This window comes from Megalobrama amblycephala, linkage group LG17, assembly GCF_018812025.1.
Source record: "Megalobrama amblycephala isolate DHTTF-2021 linkage group LG17, ASM1881202v1, whole genome shotgun sequence".
Lineage (NCBI taxonomy): Eukaryota > Metazoa > Chordata > Actinopteri > Cypriniformes > Xenocyprididae > Megalobrama > Megalobrama amblycephala.
The window spans coordinates 2,054,764-2,077,095 of NC_063060.1; the positions used below are offsets into that span (position 1 = coordinate 2,054,764).

The 22,332-nt window shown below is 36.6% G+C and overlaps 1 protein-coding gene across 4 annotated transcripts in view; it reads left to right on the forward strand.

Moving 5' to 3' along the window:
- Window positions 1-22,332, forward strand: part of pip5k1cb (phosphatidylinositol-4-phosphate 5-kinase, type I, gamma b) — a 59,807-nt gene that overhangs the window by 7,825 nt on the left and 29,650 nt on the right. For 3 of the 4 annotated variants that reach the window (XM_048163827.1, XM_048163829.1, XM_048163830.1), the window contains exons 2-5: window positions 15,899-15,930; window positions 16,700-16,792; window positions 18,092-18,222; window positions 18,604-18,721. In XM_048163827.1, the coding sequence (XP_048019784.1) occupies window positions 15,899-15,930; window positions 16,700-16,792; window positions 18,092-18,222; window positions 18,604-18,721 (374 nt within the window). Of the gene's footprint in view, window positions 1-4,226; window positions 4,462-15,898; window positions 15,931-16,699; window positions 16,793-18,091; window positions 18,223-18,603; window positions 18,722-22,332 lie in introns of those variants that run through there. The other variant, XM_048163828.1, reaches the window with a different exon arrangement.

Consider the following 22,332-nt stretch of genomic DNA (forward strand, 5'->3'; position numbering starts at 1 on the left):
TAGAAAGGTGTCAGAATACACAGTTCATCAGTTTGTTGTGTATGGAGCTGCATAGCTGCAGACCAGTCAGGGTGCCCGTGCTGACCCCTGACCCCGCCGAAAGAGCCAACAGTGGAGCATCAGAACTGGACCACGGAGCAATGGAAGAAGGTGGCCTGGTCTGATGAATCACGTTTTCTTTTACATCACGTGGATGTCCGGGTGCGTGTGCGTCTCTTACCTGGGGAACACATGGCACCAGGATGCACTATGGGAAGAAGGCGAGCCGGCGGAGGCAGTGTGATGCTTTGGGCAATGTTCTGCTGGGAAACCTTGGATCCTGCCATCCTTGTGGATGTTACTTTGACACGTACCACCTACCTGAGCATTGTTGCAGACCATGTACACCCTTTCATGGAAACAGTATTCCCTGATGGCTGTGGCCTCTTTCAGCAGGATAATGCTCCTGCCACAAAGCAAAAATGGTTCAGGAATGGTTTGAGGAGCACAACAACGAGTTTGAGGTGTTGACTTGGCCTCCAAATTCCCCAGATCTCAATCCAATCGAGCATCTGTGGGATGTGCTGAACAAACAAGTCCGATCCATGGAGGCTCCACCTCACAACTTACAGGACTTAAAGGATCTGCTGCTAACATCTTGGTCCAGATACCACAGCACACCTTCAGGGGTCTAGAGGAGTCCATGCCTCGACGGGTCAGGGCTGTTTTGGCAGCAACACAATATTAGGAATGTGGTCATAGTGTTATGCCTGATCGGTGTGTTTGTTCAAATTAAACATGTAAACAGTTGTTATCATAAGGAGTTTTTTCCGTCTTGTTTCCAGTGTAGCCTTTAGATATCAGATCAATTCTGACTTCATAACATGAGATAAGTGCGTTATAATCACTCGTTTCATATTGCACTCTATAAGACCTGAAGGAGTTAGTTATGTATGCAGCGTGATTGTCATTTTGACACATGCTGGAGCTCCTGCGGGATTGAAGGGATGAAAGAAACGCTGTCGTCTTTGAGTTCTGTCATGTAGCGTGTGGCACATCATCTGTGAGCCGACGCCACAGGCTGCAGTCTTTACATAAGGCTTACGTAACTAAACGCCGAGGAGAGACTCTTCCAGCTGTTGAAATCAGAGAACATGGATCAGATAAGCTGATTATGAACTCCAGCTCCAGCTTCATCTTCACCGCAGGGCCACACACAGCACGAGACGCCGTTCAGAAGGTTCGTTGCTCTGAGGTTGAGCGCTCATTTCTCATGAGACTTAATGGAGATCTCAGGTATGTTTCATTTTGAGTTTCAACATGATCTCGGATGCTTCTTCTAAGAAATAAATGAGTCAATAGTTGCCATGCAGTGAGAGGGTAAAGCTGCTTTGAGTTTGATGAGAAGTAGGAGCCTTGAGCAAATTTGATCTCCTTTTAATCTTTTTAAATTGCTTCATTATTAGTTTCATTTGCTTTGCAATTAACTGTCTTGGAGAAACAGTTGAGATCTGATTCTTATGGGTGTATTTGTTTCCTCTCCTTTTGACTTTAAATGTAGGCTCAGTCTGCTGAGTGATTCGCTCCATCTGTTTGTCTCTGTAATGCTTGTGAGTTTTTAGAGTAACAAGGTCCTTGATGTTGTCATATGGCGAGTACAAATGAAGATGCACATCCCGTCGGCATGGTTACACGGCCGGTGATGGTGTTATTTGCTGAAGGTGGCAGATCTGTCGTTGAACATGAGTGGAGAGGCCGGATTAGTCCAGTGACGCGTGAAATGATTTTTCAGCCGTTCTGAGAAATGAGAGCAGCTCTGTCCTGGGTGAAAGTATAATTTCTCAGATTTGCTCATTTGAAAAGGTCACACAGATCAGAGCGCTAAGCTGCGAAGTGCCAGTTTTTCAGGAGATAATGATTATATGGGACAGGACAGCGGGTACCTGTGAGGACGCGGGATCAGCACATGCAGACGGTGGGAATGTGTGTCAAACTAGGACTGGGCGCTACAGATGAAAGGTGTATCCTTTGGCCTAGATATGTACAGTATGAATGTATTTGTTCTGGAATGGCTTTTTTTGCTTTTGCATTTTTCCACAATCATTCATTGTAGTCAAAGAGATTCAGAATGTTTAATTATAAAAAGTAAAATACAATTAAAAGCGAAGTTCAAAATAATCAAGGCACGTTTTCATTTTTGTGATGCCCAACTTTCAACCCTGATTTTCTGGGTGGTTGCTAGGGTGTTGTTAGGGTGTCTTGGGTGGTTGCCAGTGCTTTGTTAGGGTGTTTCTAGGGTTTTCTGTTGAGTTTGCTAGGGAATTGCTTGGTGGTTTCTATGGTGTTCTGTTTGGGACATCACTATGCAGTTGCTAGGGTGTTTTGGGTGGTTACCAGTGCTTTGGTTGCTAGGGCATTGCTAGGTGGTTTCTATGGTGTTCTGGGTGGTTGCTAGAGGACATCACTATTCAGTTGCTAGGGTGTGTTGTTAGGGTGTTTTGGATGGTTGTCAGTGCTTTGTGAGTGGGGAGGCTAGGGATTTCTGTTTGGTTGCTAGGGCATTGCTAGGTGGTTTCTATGGTGTTCTGGGTGGTTGCTAGAGGACATCACTATGCAGTTGCTAGGGTGTGGTTAGGATGTTTTGGATAGTTACCAATGCTTTGTTAAGGGGGTTGATAGGGTTTTCTGTTGAGTTTGCAAAGGCATTGCTAGGTGGTTTCTATGGTGTTCTGGGTGGTTGCTAGGACGTCACTATGCAATTGCTAGAGTGTTGTTAGGGTGTTTTGGGTGATTGCCAGTGCTTTGTTAGGGGGTTGCTAGGGTTTTCTGTTTGGTTGCTAGGGCATAGCTAAGTGGTTTCTATAGTCACTATGCAGTTGCTAGGGTGTTGTTAGGATGTTTTGGATAGTTGCCAATGGTTGTTAGGGGGTTGCTAGGGTTTTCTGTTGAGTTTGCAAGGGCATTGCTAGGTGGTTTCTATTGTGTTCTGGGTGGTTGCTAGGACATCACTATGCAATTGCTAGGATGTTGTTAGGGTGTTTTCGGTGATTGCCAGTGCTTTGTTAGGGGGTTGCTAGGGTTTTCTGTTTGGTTGCTAGGGCATAGCTAAGTGGTTTCTATAGTCACTATGCATTTGCTAGGGTGTTGTTAGGGTGTTTTGGGTGGTTGCTAAGGCATCACGACTCAGTTGATAGGGTGTTGTTAGGGTTTTTTGGATGGTTGTAATTACTTTGTTAGTGGGGAGGCTAGGGCTTTCTGTTTGGTTGTTAGGGCATAGCAAGGTGGTTTCTAGGGAGTCACTATGCAGTTGCTAGGCTGCTGTTAGGGTGTTTTGGGTGGTTGCTAGGGCATCACTATTCAGTTGCTAGGGTGTGTTAGGGTGTTTTGGATGGTTGTCAGTGCTTTGTTAATGGGGAGGCTAGGGATTTCTGTTTGGTTGCTAGGACATTGCTAGGTGGTTTCTAAGGTGTTCTGGGTGGTTGCTAGAGGAAATCACTATGCAGTTGCTAGGGTGTTGTTAGGATGTTTTGGATAGTTGCCAATGCTTTGTTAAGGGGGTTTATAGGGTTTTCTGTTGAGTTTGCAAGGGCATTGCTAGGTGGTTTCTATGGTGTTCTGGGTGGTTACTAGGACGTCACTATGCAATTGCTAGGGTGTTGTTAGGGTGTTTTGTGTGATTGCCAGTGCTTTGTTAGGGGGTTGCTAGGGTTTTCTGTTTGGTTGCTAGGGCATAGCTAAGTGGTTTCTATAGTCACTATGCATTTGCTAGGGTCTTGTTAGGGTGTTTTGGGTGGTTGCTAAGGCATCACGACTCAGTTGATAGGGTGTTGTTAGGGTTTTTTGGATGGTTGTAATTACTTTGTTAGTGGGGAGGCTAGGGCTTTCTGTTTGGTTGTTAGGTGGTTTCTAGGGAGTTACTATGCGGTTGCTAGGGTGTTGTTAGGGTGTTACTATGCGGTTGCTTGGGTGTTGTTAGGGTGTTTTGGGTAGTTCCCAGTGCTTTTTTAGGGGGTTTCTAGGGATGTTTCTTACATTAAAAATTCCAAGTATTTATTTATTAATTCCCTGTTCAATTGTTCATTGTTTCAAACATTCTCCTTCATGACACATCTCTGTAATTTTTTTTTTGTTCTGTTCATGCATCTTCTTGTCAAACACGCAGGGCAGAAGCATGACTGCATACGTCTGAGGTTGTAAACACTAGTTGCGTAAGAACAGGAGCTGAAGGCTGGAGCTTTATTTAGCATTTCCTCAGCCGTAAGCCGTTGAGTTTCGCTGCATATCAGCGTCTCATCCAGCCCAACTCATTGACTTGAGAACATAAACACAGCCAGTGATACAGACGATTCCTGCTGAATCCCTGGACACATTTGATGATGTTATAATGTTCTCATCTCACCTTGAAACAACTGAGACCATAAACCTTCATGAGAGAGAAGAAGGTTCTTCAGAGGAAGATGTCATTGCTCAGATGTTGCTCAGGTGACTCAGTTAAGCTTCATTTAAGTATCAACTTTGACTCTTAACTTTGTCATAAAGAGTATAAAATGAATGTGAATAGCAGCTTAGATCATTTGATCATGGATGAATTAGATGCAAAATGTTTGAGTTCGTATTGAGATCTCTGAATTTTGACAGCAGATTTTGGTGTCTTAGCAAATCTGAGCAGCTGTCAATACATTTTCTCAATGCAGATTGCCATCAAATCCATAAAGTGCACAATATTTTTTTTTAAATGTTACTGTGTTCATACCATGCAGTGTTATTTGAGTATTATTTATATACTATTGTATTTATTCATATTTTAAATATGCTTTAATTTATTTTTTGCACAGTCAATTTTAGTTTTAGTTTGTTTTAGTCATTTTTATGTGCATTTTGTCTTTTTTTTATTTCAGTTCATTCATTTTCATTTAAATTTTTTATTTAATTTTTTTATATATAGTTTTAGTTAAAAATAACTGCACTGATACCATGTTTTTGTTGACGTACCATGGTAATGTACCTTGGCAAATACAACGATACTGTATATTATAATAATTCAGTATCATATATAGTTATGTAATGTATTATCCTTTTACTATCCAACACTATCTCTGTACTGTGGTAGTCGTTTGTAGTTTTTTTTTTAAGTGTATTGTGAAAACTTTCCACCATGACGTTTTACTATATAGACACTCAGACTGCAAATGTCATGAGTGTTTTGACACATTTTACAGGATGAATCATTGTGAAACTGCTGTTCGATTGAGTTTCAGCTTCGTTTAGTGGTTGTTTGACTCAAAACAGGTGGATTTCCCAGTGAAGCTTGTGTGATTAAATGTTTTATTTGGCTGATCTTGACTTTTAAGTGCTCTTGATTTACCGTTGTGTGCGCGGTCACATCAGGAAACGTTCATTTCTCAAAGCCGTATTTAACCACTCAAACTCTCGGTTCTTCTTCTCTGATTTCTCTATAACTCAGCTCAGGATGTTAGTGAAGCACTAAGCAGGTTCACTTTCATTTTAAGGTTGATGATGATTAATCTGTCAGACTGTGTGAAGAGATGTGAGCAGGCAGAAGATCTGAAGTAAAGCTGACCTGGTAAATGTGCTGATGTACATCTACTGCTATAGATGCAGTTCTAAGGCAATATTGAAAATAATGCATGAAATAAAAATAAGTATGTTCTTGAAAATCCATTGCATTATAATGCTGTTAATCGTTTTATTATATTAGGAGTGCTTTCTAATATAAATTATGCATAATGAACTTGAACCAGTTTGGTTTTGGTTTGGTTTTGGATACTGTTTTAGTATCAGAAGGTGTGTGTGTGTGTGTGTGTTTACTGTCCTGACCCTAATCCCATTATAGCCCAGTACAGTCTGACGGTGACCAGAGATTATCACCGGTGGAACATTCCAGTCTGGTTATTTTCCCACTTCCAAAAACTTTGAGGCAACACATCCATCCATGCATGCATCATTTATCAGCAAGGTAACAGGGTCAGCAGTTTAAAAAATTACATTCGTAAGCACATAACACAAGACACTTCTCTTTAATTAATTATTCTAACACATAAACTAATATCTAACACACAAACACACACACACAGAGAAAGTACAAAAGAAACAAAGTGAGGAAAGAATGAGTTTTAAGAGAGTGAAATGATGAAATCCCAAGTTTCTAGCAATGTGTGCACTTTGTAAAACCTGACCTGAACGAACCATCAATCATTAATTTAACCCTGCTATCGTTTCTTAGGCGGGGTTATTAAATTTCAATCAATGCACCACTTCGGCTAGAATCTTGAGGTATATTTGCATCTGTCGTGTCTTTAAATGGAGATTCCCTTTTTTGGTTTGGAGAAGGTTGTTTCCCTAGTTCGTTGATTCGGTCTTTTTATGTCTGGATTGACGTTTTCTTGGGAGGCCAATCACGTGGGTGTGTTGGCGGATGAATGGAGTCTTCCTCGTGGCTAAAGTTAGAAGATTGAGGCGGGCAAAGACTGTAGAGTCATTGATTAAACTTTGCGGAAAAATTTCACTTGGAGCACGAGACTCTCAATGGAAAAAAAAAGGAAACTACACTGCCCTCCAAAAGTTTGGAAACACCCTAGAAAAGTGGGGTTTTGGACAATATTGGCATGAATCCTTTTTAATTTGTGATAATTTTGCACTGATAAGGGACAACACAAACTACGAAAACATATTTTATTCTACAGAGGCATGAAAAAGTATGTGAAGCCCTTGCAGAATCTGTGAAAATGAGAATTATTTTAATAAAGAGGGATAATAAAAAATGCATGTTATTTTTTGTTCAGTACTGTCCTGAGTAAGATATTTTACATAAAAGATGTTTGCATTTCGTTCACAAGACAAAACAATAGCTGAATTTATTAAAATAACCCCATTAATAAACTGATGAATACAGATTCATCAGTTTTCAAGCATTTTTGCATATTTGAACCCTTTCCAGCAGTGACTGTATGATTTTGAGATTCATCTTTTCACACTGAGGACAACTGAGGGACTCAAACTCAACTATTAAAAAAGGTTCAAACATTCACTGATGCTCCAGAAGGAAACACGATGCATTAAGAGCCGAGGGGTGAAAACTTTTGAATTCAAATATCAAGGTAAATTGTACCTAATTTTTCTTCTGGGAAACATGCAAGTATCTTCTGTTGCTTCAAAAGGGCAGTACTAAATGAAAAACAATGATATTTAAACAAAATAAGAAAAATTGTGACATCTTCATCCTGTTCAAAAGTTTTCACCCCCCGACTCTTAATGCATTGTGTTTCCTTCTGGAGCATCAGTGAATGTTTGAACCTTTTTTAATAGTTGAGTTTGAGTCCCTCAGTTGTCCTCAGTGTGAAAACACAGATCTCAAAATCATATAGTCACTGCTGGAAAGGGTTCAAATATGCAAAAATGCTTGAAAATGATGAATACAGATTAATGGGGTTATTTTAATAAATTCAGCTATTGTTTTGTCTTGTGAACGAAATGCAAACATCTTTTTATGTAAAATATCTTACTCAGGACAGTACTGAACAAAAAATAACATGCATTTTTTATTATCCCTCTTATTTTATTAAAATAATTCTCATTTTCACAGATTCTGCAAGGGCTTCACATACTTTTTCATGCCACTGTATAAACAGTTTATGCATAGAAAAAAAACTTAAATTATCGATTCATCAAAATATCCAGCGTTAGCTGCTATCTGACCTAAACTGGGTTCTGATTGGTTCATTGTATTCTAAACTTAATTGGCAATCAATTGTTGAAGCTATTAAGGTGTGCTGACCCAAAAATCTTTTACAAACCTGGGCATCACAGCTGGCAAAGGGGCATGTCTGACTTTGACATGTATATATTGCCATTATTATGGAATCAAAATGAAAATTATATGTATTTGCACCAAAAAATGATAAGGATTCATGCTGATATCGTCCAAAACCACACTTTGCCAGGTGTGTTTCCAAACTTTTGGAGGGCAGTGTAAGTGAGACGAGAGTAGTTAGATGGCTTGTTAACCCATCTTCTTCTGATCTTCTCGTCTGATTCTTTGTTCATGTCCTGAATTTTTAAACTGAGCTGTTTGTCCAACCTCTTTGACCAATTAGGTATCGTCTTTGATTCAGAGGTGGCTTTCCTCCTCCTCCTCCATAAATGACCCGGTTCAGTTCAGATATGATTTCTCTAAAAAGAATATGATGCATTTTACACAGATTTCATTTACGCCGATATTTGAGTTATGAACAGAGATTTACACCAAACAAGGCACACTTTCAATCAACCATTCAATAGTTATAACAATTACATGAATTGTGAGCGTAATGTCACATATATAGGCTGTAGACATGATATAGAATTATGCAGATGAAGTCCATCTAGAAATATTATGGAACGATCTGATGCATTTTTGAGATGTAAAGTCTCAGTCTGTGTGTGTTTTAAGAGATCCAAACAAAAACAAATCCATCTTTTAAAAACTGCCCATGGTTGACATCTTCCTTTAGCTAGGCTCATCTATCTATCTATCTATCTATCTATCTATCTATCTATCTATCTATCTATCTATCTATCTATCTATCTATCTATCTATCTATCTATCTATCTATCTATCTATCTATCTATCTATCTATCATGTCCTTGTGTGTATAAAGTTAGAGATTGTGAGTCCTTGAGACGTTGTGAGTTGTTTCTGGTCGTCTATCTGCTGCTCTGTGCCCTCGTCCTTGGCACACGGGCTTTTCCCGGTCTTATCCTCCAGTGGGCAGACACCAGCCGTAATCTCTGCCTCTCATTGGCTGCCGGTCGAGTCCAGGTGACCAGAGAGCTTGTGGAGTTCGTCAGGGCAGCAGATTAGTTCCTCCTGTCAATCCAATTGAGCGTTGTCCTTTAGGACTGATCCGACTCCAAATAGAAACGAGCCACGCAAACCACAGCCGTAAGGATTCCTATGACATCTGAGGTGTGTGTTTCTGACTTTTATTCTTTCATGCATGATATTTCATTGCATAAAAGTCTATCAGCAACTGTTTTTGATTAAAACATATGCATAGCTGCCATGAATCTTCAGTCTGTTCTCATGTGGATGTTATGATGTGTGTTGCATTGATATGAGCTTTCAAACTGGCACTTTGAGGATGTTTTTGTACAAACTTCTCAGAGTTTAATGCACTGAAGACATTTGCTCGGTTCATTATCTCATCTGTGTATCCTCGAGGCTCTCATCAGTCATTATATGTTCATAAAGCATCTCTTTAATTGATTGCCTCCAGCACCGGGATGAAATTTTTCATGTTCTCCAGAGAAAAGCTGCAGTGCTGGAAAACATAATTATTCAAGATGGCAGTGTTCCTGCTTCATGTAAATGAACTATACATTCACTAGTATGATTTCTGAATTAGTTGTATCCTTCAGATGTGAACCGCGTTGATGTAGACGAGCTGTAATGAATCATGTTCTCTTGTTAAATTCAGCTGGTTTTCAGGCGGTTTTCTCTCTCTGTGTATTAATTTGGAGGCTGGTTCCCTCTGGCTCTCATGACGGACTGACTTTAATGTGTCTGGACGGTTTGTGGCCTGACCTGCTGTTGTTTTTCCTGATGTTTCAGGGTTGAACTGATTCTAGCGCTGTTGCTGGGGCAGAAATCACTAGTCTTTAGTGATTAACAGTAGCTGCATGTACTAGGTTTAAAAACCTCCTTTTATGTCTGATTTACCTTCATCTTGCAAATGTTTTTTATCAAAATCAGTTCATCGTAAAGAAACAGTAGCACTGAAGATATTCATCATAAAATAACCTCCATTTATGTCAGATTTATAGATGTATTTATCCAAATCAATTTATTTAAGGAAACGGTGCCGTTACATATTATCATATACAGTATCATTGCATTTGCCAAGGTATTGGTATTACCATGGTATGTCAACAAAAACATGGTATCAGTGCTGTTATTTTTAACTAAAACTATATAAAAAAATTAAAAAAAAAAAAATTTTAAATTAAAAACTTGAATGAAAATGAAGGACTTGAAATAAATAAGTACTAAAACTTAAATAAAATTAAAGAAATATTAAAAAAAATAAATAAAATAAAATAAAAATAATAAAAAAAATGACAAAATGCACATAAAAAAATGACTAAAACAAACTAAAACTAAAATTGACTGTGCAAAAAATAAATTAAAGCTTATTTAAAATATGAATAAATACTGCAATAGTATATAAATAATACTCAAATAACACATGGTATGTAAACAATCATATTATTTATCAGTATTTTTGTTTTTTCCCGAAAAATAAATTTTATATAAATATATAACAATTTTATATTAAAATATAAATATAATTATTTTAATTTGATAATTAAAAATAATTTTAATTAAACTTTAAATATATATATATATATATATATATATATATTTTAATTACTTTACATTTTTTATTTAAATAATTAGTATTCTAGTACATGTATAAATGATTTTTAGAATTTTTTCTTGACATCAGCATAAAATTCTTTACATTTATTATTATATTTCTTATTCTCCAGCAGTTTTTTTTTTTTTTGCATTTTAAAAGTAATTGTCATAACATTTAATTTCAAATTAGAAGAAATAAGGAATTTGTGAGATTTACTCCAAAACTGTAATGACGATGCACACAGTATATCCATATATTACTTTAATTGTTTTGACTTTATGGACGTCTCATTATACCTGTACAATATGAAGTTGATAAATCCACTTTATTTCGACTGGCTTCACACAGACTGATGTTTCTGTTTCATTCAGTCCACTTCACACTCATAATTGCTGAATTTGCCTTTAACTTGTTTAAATCAAGCCTTGAGAATTGAATGTTATTCTACAATGACACACAGATATTTCATGCTTTTTTATTCTTCCGCTTCATGCGTTCAACTCATGTGCAATACAGTCAGTTCATTTGTAGGTCTGTATAATGATCTTAATCATTCAGTACTTGCTCTTTAAGTATGACCATCACTGAGGTCTTTTGTTTACAACTGAATGAAGTGACCAGCAATCATAGCTGTATCTTAAGTTTCTCGACATTTAAACAGATGAATATAAAGCGTTGTGAGCAGTTGGGTGTGAATCTCTAACAGTCTGTTGGCTTTCTCCCACAATGCTCATGGCGAGATCCAGTCTGTCGCTGGCCCGAGTTAGACCATATATTCCTGCTTTGCATTGTCGATTTAAACAATTACAGAATTAATGTGACTTTTTTTAACCTCCTCTTTTCAAACATGGATTTTATTTAGATTTTCTTGGCATCTGGCAACAGAACATTTTGATTAGTCATTTGAGGGCAGATTTTGAAATACAATCATCATGCAGAAGTATGTGGTTTTTGTTAAAACGGCATCTATGAGGCCGTGTTTATTGTGGTTTGCTGTGTGATGTTATTACCGCTGAATGTGATTCTGCTGCATTCATTTAAGGCACCAATGTTTGCATGATTCATTCTTTCTTCTGATGTGCTCTGACTTGCTATTGTTTGTAATAAAACCATTTTTTTTTTTACTTTGCTTCTTTAATGTGGGCAGATTTTGCACTATTCAAGAATTCAGGATGTTCTTTGTTGCAGATGTTGTTGATTGCAGTGGTATCTGCTTTCTTCAGAAGATTATCCACTTGACATTCTAGTAGTGATGATTATCATTAGCTATGTTTCCATCCACCTTTTGTTATGCGAATTTTGAGATATTGCATTAAAAAATGTTAGATGGAAACACCAAGATGCACATAAATTCAAAAAGATAGAAGAAGACATGCACATAAACTGATGGAAACACATTTACCGAATAAATCCCTCGATGGACAACACAAAAAACCTCACAGGACTTTGCCTCAACAGATGATGTGATTGGACAACTGGACCAATCGCAGCATCTCAAATTTGGCCTGAGCCAAAGTCTGTCATCAGAAAGATTTGGTTTAAAGAGGAACCTTTCACAAGATGTAATATCAGTCTCTGGTGTCCCAGAATGTGTCTGTGAAGTTTCAGCTCAAAATCCCCCACAGATCATTTATTATAGCTTGTCAAATTTGCCCCTATTTGGGTGTGAGCAAAAACACGCCATTTTTGTGTGTGTCCCTTTAAATGCAAATGAGCTGCTGCTCCCGCCCCCTTTCCAGAAGAGGGCGGAGCTTTAAGAGCTCAACAACAACAAAGCTGGAGAATCTCACGCAGCCAAAATGAGGAAAGTGTTCAGCCTTACATTGTTCAAACCGGAGTCGACACTGATGGAGAGACTCAGGAAGAAGTTACAACTTTTAGACGTTTCTGAATGGTTAGTGGATAAATTTATGTAGTTGCTGTGGAGTTGATTCAACTCATCCACTAGCATGTGTCGTCATGTTAATCTTTTGCGTTGAATTGACCCTCGTTTGTGAAGCAGTCCGGCGTAAAATGACGGCATGACAACAACACTCTACTACAACAACTCTTCCTCTTCTCTAAAGCAGCCCAACATGGCCCCGCCCCCTTTGTTGTGTGTTCTCAGGGGCGGGGTTTATGTAAATTTTAGGGTTTGTGATGTCACAACCCAGGAAGAAGCTCGTTGTAGTCCCTACCAGCCGTTTAAAAAGCGATTTCTGTAAAAGAAAATATCTCCTTTGCATTGAACTTTGAGCGTCGTAACTTTGCAGATGTTGTTTATGCTCAAACAGCAACATTACACACTAACTAAAGTTAAAAAAGTGAAATCATAATCAACCACCCCTTTAAGGGGCCGTTTACACAACACCATTTTCAACTAAAAACTGAAAACTTTTTATGCGTTTTGGCTGTTCATTTACATGACAATGGCGTTTTGGGGGCCTGACAATGCAATCTTTTGAAAACAGGATTCGAAGTGCAAGTTTTTGAAAACGATACAGTTATTGTCTCCGTGTAAACCACAAAAACACAAATTTGTAAAAAAATAAAAAAATAGTGATATGCGCATGCATATTATGTGTTCAGTCTATAGCACCATAGTGTTTCTGTACAAAATGACATCGCCATCTACTGGCAGAATACAGTGTTTTTAGTCACTTTCATGGATCCGTGTGAACGGGGATCATTTTGACGTTGTCGTCTGTATGCGAAAAATGCAAAGAAAAACTTTTCAGTTTTTAGTACATCGTTCCCCCACAGAAGCGTCTCACACCAAACACAAGCATCCGAACACATGATAACATAACAGACGCAACTCATTTATGATGGAGGAAAAAAAGAGACACCATTTCTTCCCCGACCGCAGCAACTTCCATTTTTATTACAGATATTTCACGCCAGTTTCCCAGGATTTTGTGCTCTTAAACATGGGATGGAAACGCTGCTTTAATCGCAAATGTTTTACACGATATTCCAATTTTCCTCATAAGTTAAATTTGTACGTTTTTGTTATCATCTGGCAATTCAAGAATTCATTCATCCACATTCAATTTTTCTTTCCCGCAGGAGTTTGACTGCTGTACCCAAAATTTAAATGGAGGGATTTGAAAAAAATGACTTTTTTTAAAGATATGACGTATTTTCCCTGTGGGTGTTTTTTTATAATGTTTGTCTGATGTTTCTCCATAAAGACAAAGTTTTTTCCTCCAGCACCATCTGTTCCTCTGAGCCGCTGCTTCACGTCTCGTCCTCGTCTCTTTCCATAAATCACAGCGCCACAAATATGATTACAATTGATTTGGGCTTTTTTTAAAGCCGTTATTTTTGTTTGCAGAGCTGTCTGTCTGCATGAGATCTAGATTTGTAAAGCGATGGAAAATGAGCCTTGTGTGATATTTCAGAAGATAAAACCCTGCATTTTAACAGAAGATCAGACGAGTCCAGAATTAACCATCATTTCTGTGAGTTTTGCACAGGCAAAAGCCTCCACGTTTTCTTGCAAAGTGTAAAAATGTAGTAACACCCTCTACAGTAAATATGGTTACCATGGTAAATTCCTTAAAAAATGGTGTTTTGTAACAGAAGAGGAGCGTTTGGTCCGTCTGTCTGGAAGTGTGTGTACGCTGAGCTTCGTTCTGCAGTGTGTGTGAGAGGCAGAAGTGATTTTCTCAGCAGGTTTCTGTGTATTTATGTCTCTCTCAGTCGGACGACTGCTGCACATGTCATGCGTTTCCTCGGCTCTCATTATCTGCTTCTCAAGCACATGCGCCTCCACGAGAGACCGCCAACAATACTGCATCTGCCATCAAAACACACACACACACACACTGTTTACAGCTTTACAGAGGATATTCTTGATCTCACAAAATCTGTCCAGGTCACATTTAACCCCAAAATCAAAAGAAACAAAACAGATCATATGTTTTGCATGAAGAAAATAAAGCATTTTTTGGATTATTTGCATTGTGACATTATTTTCATGAGAATTAAATACATTTTCCTGGAAAAAATAATGATTTACTATTTAAATAGTGAGTATTTGTGCATCATAGTAATATTTGTTGTACTGCTTACAATTTATGCTGATTTTTAATTAACTTGGAGTTACAGTATGTCATGAAAATAATGTCACAGTGCAAAAAATATGGTAACACTTTACTTTAAGCTTAATATATAATGCATTACAAAAGGCATTAATAATCTCATGAATAATTATAACCACAGTTCTAATACTTATCTATTCATTGATACACCAAACAATGCATTATAACAGACTTCTATAATGTATTATATATAAAGGCTTCAAATGAAGTGTTACCAAAAAGGTTAATGATCCTAAAATAAGCTTAATGTATTTTCTGTGTATAATGACCTGAGCATGTGTTCATCTGTGTTCCAGGATGAAATTAAGATTAAAAGCACTCTTTTTTTTCAGCGCTGCATTGCTGCTCTAATTCCCAGCTATTAAATTGTCTCACTCCTGTCGGGTGTAAAGCAGGTCAGGTCTCATTTGCTTTCCGTTATCTTGCCTTAATTCCGCGCCGGCACGTGCAGAGGGATGATTGACAGGTTTAGTTGTCTGTAACTCCGCCCCCTCCCCTTGAATTCAGTGACACAGAAACATGTGCAAGAAAAACGCAGTGTGAAATAACTGCAAGGCAACACAGAGCTGCAGACTCCCGCCGGTTGTCCTTGGACTGTTATTCACACATTAACCAGTGTGTGTTCAGAATATCATACTGTTCATACAGTTCATATTATTTTTGCACACATTTCATATTATTTTTGTTCATTTTATTTTCTGTACACATATAGTGAGTTATTATAGCTCCCAGTTTACAACAGCCTACACTGAGTGGGTAATGTATCCCACAATGCAATGCACTAGTGAGAAGACTGAAAAGGAATATATATATGCATGATTTTAAACATCCCTTTCTTGATTCATTCATTAGAAAATTGCATACGAAATGGAAATGGAAAACTGGACGCCATTTAATGAATGGCAAGGTTCTCTCAAGGTTATGAACAAACATTCTTCCAGTAACATTAATAGAATGTTCGTTCGCACAAAAACATTATTCATACATCATTCATGGAATGTTTTTTTAAATGTTACTTCTTGTTTCGGAATGTTCAGAGAACATTCAAAAGCAACATTCCATTAATGTTTGAATGATAAAATGGAATGTTTTTGTAACATTTGCACAAAAAAAACACACATTAAAAAAACTGGACATTTTGAATGTTCAGGGAACATTCATAAAATAATGTTTTCATAACTTGATAGGAATGTTAGCAGAATGTTCTTAGAATATATTTTTTGTTAGCTGGGTTAATGAGGTTGTGTGACAACACTTGCATAAGAGTTTTTTTACTAGTATTGTGCAGTAAGCATTCTGAACATCTTCTCATCTACACAGATCTTTATTTGGTTTAAATTAATCTTTTATTGTAATTAGCAAAGAAATGTTATTATCTCTGTGGGATAATATCTTTCTCTTCCTGTGTCATTTCAGACGCTGCTCTTAAGAAGACCCAGATAACCGAGGTGAAGAATTGTTTGTCATCTATAGGTGACCCTGGACCACAGAACCAGTCATAAGGGTCACATTTTTGAAACTGAGATTTATACATCATCTCAAAGCTGATGTATGGTTTGTTAGGATAGGACAATATTTGGTCGAGATCCAATTATTTGAAAATCTGGAATCTGAGGGTGCAAAAAAATCAGAATATTGAAAAAAATCACCTTTAAAGTTGTCCTTAGCAATGCATATCCACTCACAAAAATAACTTTCTGATATATTTACGGTAGAAAATGTACAAAATATCTTCATGGAACATGATCTTTACTTAATATCCTAATGATTTTTGGCATAAAAGAAAAATCGATAATTTTGACCCAAAATACAATGCATTGTTGGCTATTGCTATAAATATACCCGTGCGACTGGTTTTGTGGTCCAGGGTCACATATATCATTGATTTTGGTCATAAAACTCCAATTTTACTCAATGCAATCTTGAGAAGACTTACAGTTCAAGTGTTTCATTCTAGCAAAATATGTTATTGATCTGAGGCTTCAGAAATGGAATTAACTGAAGTATCAACTGTTTCTCCTAAAATTCCTCTGGATAAATAAAAATAGACACAGATAAGTCAGTAGTGGTCATACAGTAAGAGTATTGCTTTAAAATTCATGTGGATAGCAGCTCAGATCAGTAGAAGATCAAATCTCCATGTAATTTCTTTGCTGTCTATGAGAACCAGTTGAGATAAACGTATTAAGGAGATCTTATCAGTGTTTTTCTTCTCAGATGCCGTCTTCCTCGTGTCACCCCAGCTCCGGCCTCGAGAAGAAGATCGGTCACAGGCGAGTCGATGCATCCGGCGAGACCACGTACAAGAAGGTGTGTTCCTCACAACTTCAGTCTGCATTGGAAATCTGGGATTTGTTCCCCTTTTAAACCTGGAAATCATCAGACAGTTTTAGGATTTTGAAAAGGACTTCATCCCATATATACACATATATATGATATAACATGATTTATTGACAGAAAATGACATTGAAATAGCTTGAATTAAAAGTGTAAAACACTTATTTTACACAATAGTTTCACTATATTAAAACACTTTTAATGGAAAATGTGTATTGACAAGGTTATTATGAACCTAACATTTTACTTATTGATCATTGATCTCAAATATTAGCCAATAAATTTGTTTGTTATGAAGGGAAAAATGTTTTTAAACCACTTTGATGGGTGTTTTCCTATATATTTTTATATATAAAAATATATATCTGGTAACACTTTATAATAACATTAGTTAACATGAAATAACAATGAAAAATATATCTAAAACATTTTTTAATCTTAATTAATCTTAACTTCAGCATTTACGAATACATTATTAAAATCAAAAGTTGCATCTGTTAGTATTATTTAGTGGAGTTAACATGAATTAACAATAAACAGAATTTTTATTAATTATCGTTAACAAAAATGTAAAAGAAAATGTTATATAGTAAAAACATATTATAAGTTATTATTTATAATATTAAAAATATTTATATTTTATTTGTAATCTTTAATATTTATATATTATAAATAAATATTATAAATTATAAATATTATACTTTAATATTATAAACATATAATATTAAAATTAGAATATTATATTTTATAAACAAATATAGTAACAAATGTATTGTTCATTGCTACCATATTGTGAATATTTACCAAGTATATAATTATATATTTTATATAAAATATATATATATTTTTATGTGAAAATTTTTTTTATCAATTATATTTTTATATATTTATATATTTTTTTATTTTAATAAACATAACTATATTTTTAGTGCTGTCAAGTCAATTAATCATGATTAATCGCATCTAACATAAAAGTTTGTAAATATATATTTGTGTATGTATATATATATATATATATATATATATATATATATATATATATATATATATTACAAACTTTTATGTTAGATGCGATTAATCATGATTAATTGATTTGACAGCACTAAAAAAATATTTTTCATAATAAACATATATATAAACTATATATATGTTTGTATTTTACTATTTGATCCTTTGTATCCTTTATGCTGTTATCCAGTGATTTTATGTCAGGGAAGCAGGGCATGTGTAACTGGTGTCAGAGTCAGAAGTCTCCATCTTGTGTGTCTACAGACGACCTCGTCTGCCCTGAAAGGAGCCATTCAGCTGGGGATCGGCTACACCGTCGGTAACCTGAGCTCCAAACCCGAGCGGGACGTCCTCATGCAAGACTTCTACGTGGTGGAGAGCATTTTCTTCCCCAGGTCAGTATGAGCAGGTTCTGCTGGAACAGGGAGTTTGAAAACCATCTGTTCATATTGTCTCCCTGCCACTGAGAATTTAATTAGTGCTGTTTGCTAAGTCATGCTTCACTAGTTTAACTAACTAATGCCTTTGGCTTAATTCAATCAAGCACTTATACCAACAAACACACACAGGCTATATTTGATATATAATGTGTGTGTGTGTGTATGGGATGAGTAGCTTATTCACTCGTAAAAAATAAAATAAAAAATACATATAACACTACCATTCAGAAGATTGAGTTGAACAAAAACACAGTAAAAACTGTAATATTTTGATCCTAAACCATATTGAGCATCAATCAAATCATGTGATGTCCTCCGTGTCTCTGTCTCTCACAGTGAAGGCAGTAATCTGACACCAGCGCATCACTATCCAGACTTCAGGTTTAAAACTTACGCTCCTGTGGCGTTCCGCTACTTCAGAGAGCTCTTCGGGATCCGACCCGACGACTATCTGGTGAGACGCATCACACACGGGTCGACCCTTCAAACATTGCGTTCGCTAGAATCAGTTTGGTTCTGTAGCTGTAAGAGCGATGTGCAGATGTTGAGCTTTATTTCTGTATGTGTGAACATAATCCAGAAGATAATGTTATTCCTCAGAGGCTGCTCCAGAGATCTCATTTATGTTTCATTGAAGTTGCAAATTTAACTTTAGTGCAAACTTGGAATATCAAATTCACTGCAAAAAAAGACTTTCTTACTCAGTATTTTTTATCCTTGTTTACAAATATCTCAACATTCTTAAAGGTGCAGTATGTAGGATTTCTGTCCGCTAGAGGTCCCTAGAGGCCTATTCAAAACAAAGGCGTAGCTTGATGACGCCAAGTTTGAGCGCGGAATCTTGGGACATGTGATCTTCACCTCAACGGATGGTGCAAAAGAATTGGGATTGGAGTCGGGAAGAAATCATGTTCATGGATGTGATTATTAACGTTACTGTAGTATGAAGCAGAGCAGGAGCGAGTGTTGAGTGAGCTGAACGAGGAGCTGGAGTGATTACGCAACACACGCCTCACGAGCAGCGGGACTTTTATTATGACACAGTTGCCGGCACCGCTTCCGCTTTTCCGGTCATGAGTATTCGGTAACGCAGCTCTGTTTATCATATTAGATACATTTGAGAGTGTTGAAAATGATGTTATAACGTTACTCTGTGCGTTCGCTCGGCGGCTGCTGTGAGACACTGTTACACACTGCAGTAAGATAGATCGATTTTACAATATCATATTAAATGCTGGATGATTGTGTTGATAAATGGCATGCAATTATAAAGCGTATTGTATGATGGAGAAAATGCTGTATTACTGTTACTAAAAATAAAGCTGCGTCTGATTATGCTATGTTAGCTACTTCACAAAATAGTGTTTTTCTCTGAGGCATGGTAAAGCACGGTACTCGCAAACAATCAAGAAAATTAGAATTAAACAATAAGACTAAACGTGTTGAGCTATATAACATTAATTAGATTTCTGTCTATAAATATATCAAAACAGTTGTTCCCTTGTCTATTAAAACATGTAAATATTAAAGCGTCTTTGGTGTTTCCATGGTTTCTACAAAAAAAAAAAACGGAAACCGAGGGTAACGCGGGTATGACGTAATTGACAGGCGACTCCTCACACGTCCCGGAGCCTTGGTTAAAATTGCAATTTTCTCACGATTTACAAATAGTTGCAAACATTTGGGATATTGTAAGTACTCAAGTGAACAAAATATATAACACTGGCCTAGTGGGTTTGCGATATTTTACTGCAAAATTCTTACATATTGCACCTTTAAATCAAGATACTTTTATTTGAGAAACAAAATGACTGAAGATATTAAGTCTTGTTTTCTGGTAATTGAATTAGTGAGTTTATGCTTTAAATGAGAAAAAAGTCTGCCAATGGGGTTAGAAAAATAAACTTAATTCAAAGGGAAAACAAGATTATTTTTTTGACCCCATTAGTAGATATATATATTTTTTTTTTAAATTTATAGGTTTAATATGTTTATTTTAAGGTGCCATAGAACGTCTTTTCAAAAGATGTAATGTAAGTCTAAGGTGTCCCCTGAATGTGTCTGTGAAGTTTCAGCTCAAAATACCCCATAGATTTTTTTATTCAATTTTTTAACTGCCTATTTTGGGGCATCATTAACTATGCACCGATTCAGGCTGCGGCCCCTTTAAATCTCTCGCTCCCCGCCCCCTGAGCTCTCGACTATAATACAGTGCATTTACAAAGTTCACACAGCTAATATAACCCTCAAATGGATCTTTACAAGATGTTCGTCATGCATACTGCATGCATGCGTCGGATCATGTGAGTATAGTATTTATTTGGATGTTTACATCTGATTCTGAATGAGTTTGATGGTGCTCCGTGGCTAAAGCTAACATTACACACTGTTGGAGAGATTTATAAAGAATGAAGTTGTGTTTATGAATTATACAGACTGCAAGTGTTTAATAATGAAAATAACGACAGTCCTGTCTCCATGAATACAGTAATTAACGATGGTAACTTTAACCACATTTAACAGTACATTAGCAACATGCTAACGAAACATTTAGAAAGACAATTTACAAATATCACTAAAAATATCATGATCTCATGGATCATGTCAGTTATTATTGCTCCATCTGCCATTTTTCGCTGTTGTTCTTGCTTGCTTACCTAGTCTGATGATTCAGCTGTGCACAGATCCAGACGTTAATACTGGCTGCCCTTGTCTAATGCCTTGAACATGGGCTGGCATATGCAAATATTGGGGTCATACATATTAATGATCCCGACTGTTACATAACAGTCGGTGTTATGTTGAGATTCGCCTGTTTTCCGGAGGTCTTTTAAACAAATGAGATTTACATAAGGAGGAGGAAGCAATGGAGTTTGAAACTCAACGTATGTCTTTTCCATGTACTGAACTCTTGTTATTCAACTATGCCAAGATAAATTCAATTTTTGATTCTAGGGCACCTTTAGACTTAATATCTTTATTTTATATTTTATTTTTTTTTTAAAATCAGTTTGAGTGAATGATTCAATGACTCACTCATAAAGACTTCACTTGTTTCATTACTGGATGAATCAGTGTTTTTGAACGAATCTCTTGATTGACTGATTCAATAATGAATATATTTTTAACAGTCATTTGTCGCCACCTACTGGTGTAACGATGTAATTGATTCAATCTGTTTTGGAGCATCAAGTTACTTTCAAAAGGTGATTTACTCTGTTTTATTTTCGCTGCTGTAGACATCAGTGTTTATATCTAAATTTTTATGCCAGTACTTCTGTGATAATCTGAATTATTATAACAGATATGATGATACAGTGTGGTTGTTTCATATCTATTCACAACAACTGTTCTCTCTGGATCAGTGGCAGATTTGAATGTTATTGTACTTATCATAGACATTTGGGAATTAGATTGTGTGGGTGTTTGAATCGAGATGGCGATCTTTTGACGATTAATTGTCCAGCTCGATTCTGAATGCAGACTTTGGTATCTTGTCAAATCTGAGCACAGTTTGAGAGATTGTCGAGATCTCTTCTGAAACTCACAGGTGTGAGAACACTGGGGTCATTTTCTCAGGAGAAACATCTGAGAAACAGAAGTTTGTGTCTCCATTTAATCTCATAGCTGTCTATGAGAAACTATTGAGATAAATGAGATCTCATTACAGAGTTTTCCTTACTACTTGAGATAAAATATGCTAAAAAAAACAGTAATATTGCAAAATATTATTAGAATTTAAAACAGCTGTTTTCTATTTGAAAATATGTTAAACTGTAATTTATATCCTGTGATCAAAGCTGAATTTTCAGCATCATTACTCCAGTCTTCAGTGTCACATGATCCTTCAGAAATCATTCTTTCAGTGTAATGTTCATATCGGAGCTGAATGGTTTGGATCTGGACTCTTTATTGAAGAGCCAATGAGGGTGAAAAGTTTCTACAGGGCAATGCTGAGGGTCATGGGAAGGTTAATGTGTAATTATGATATGAGCGTCTGGAGCTTAAATGAAACTTAAACATATTAGGTGTGTGAAAGCACATGGCCGCTCCATAAGCACGCAC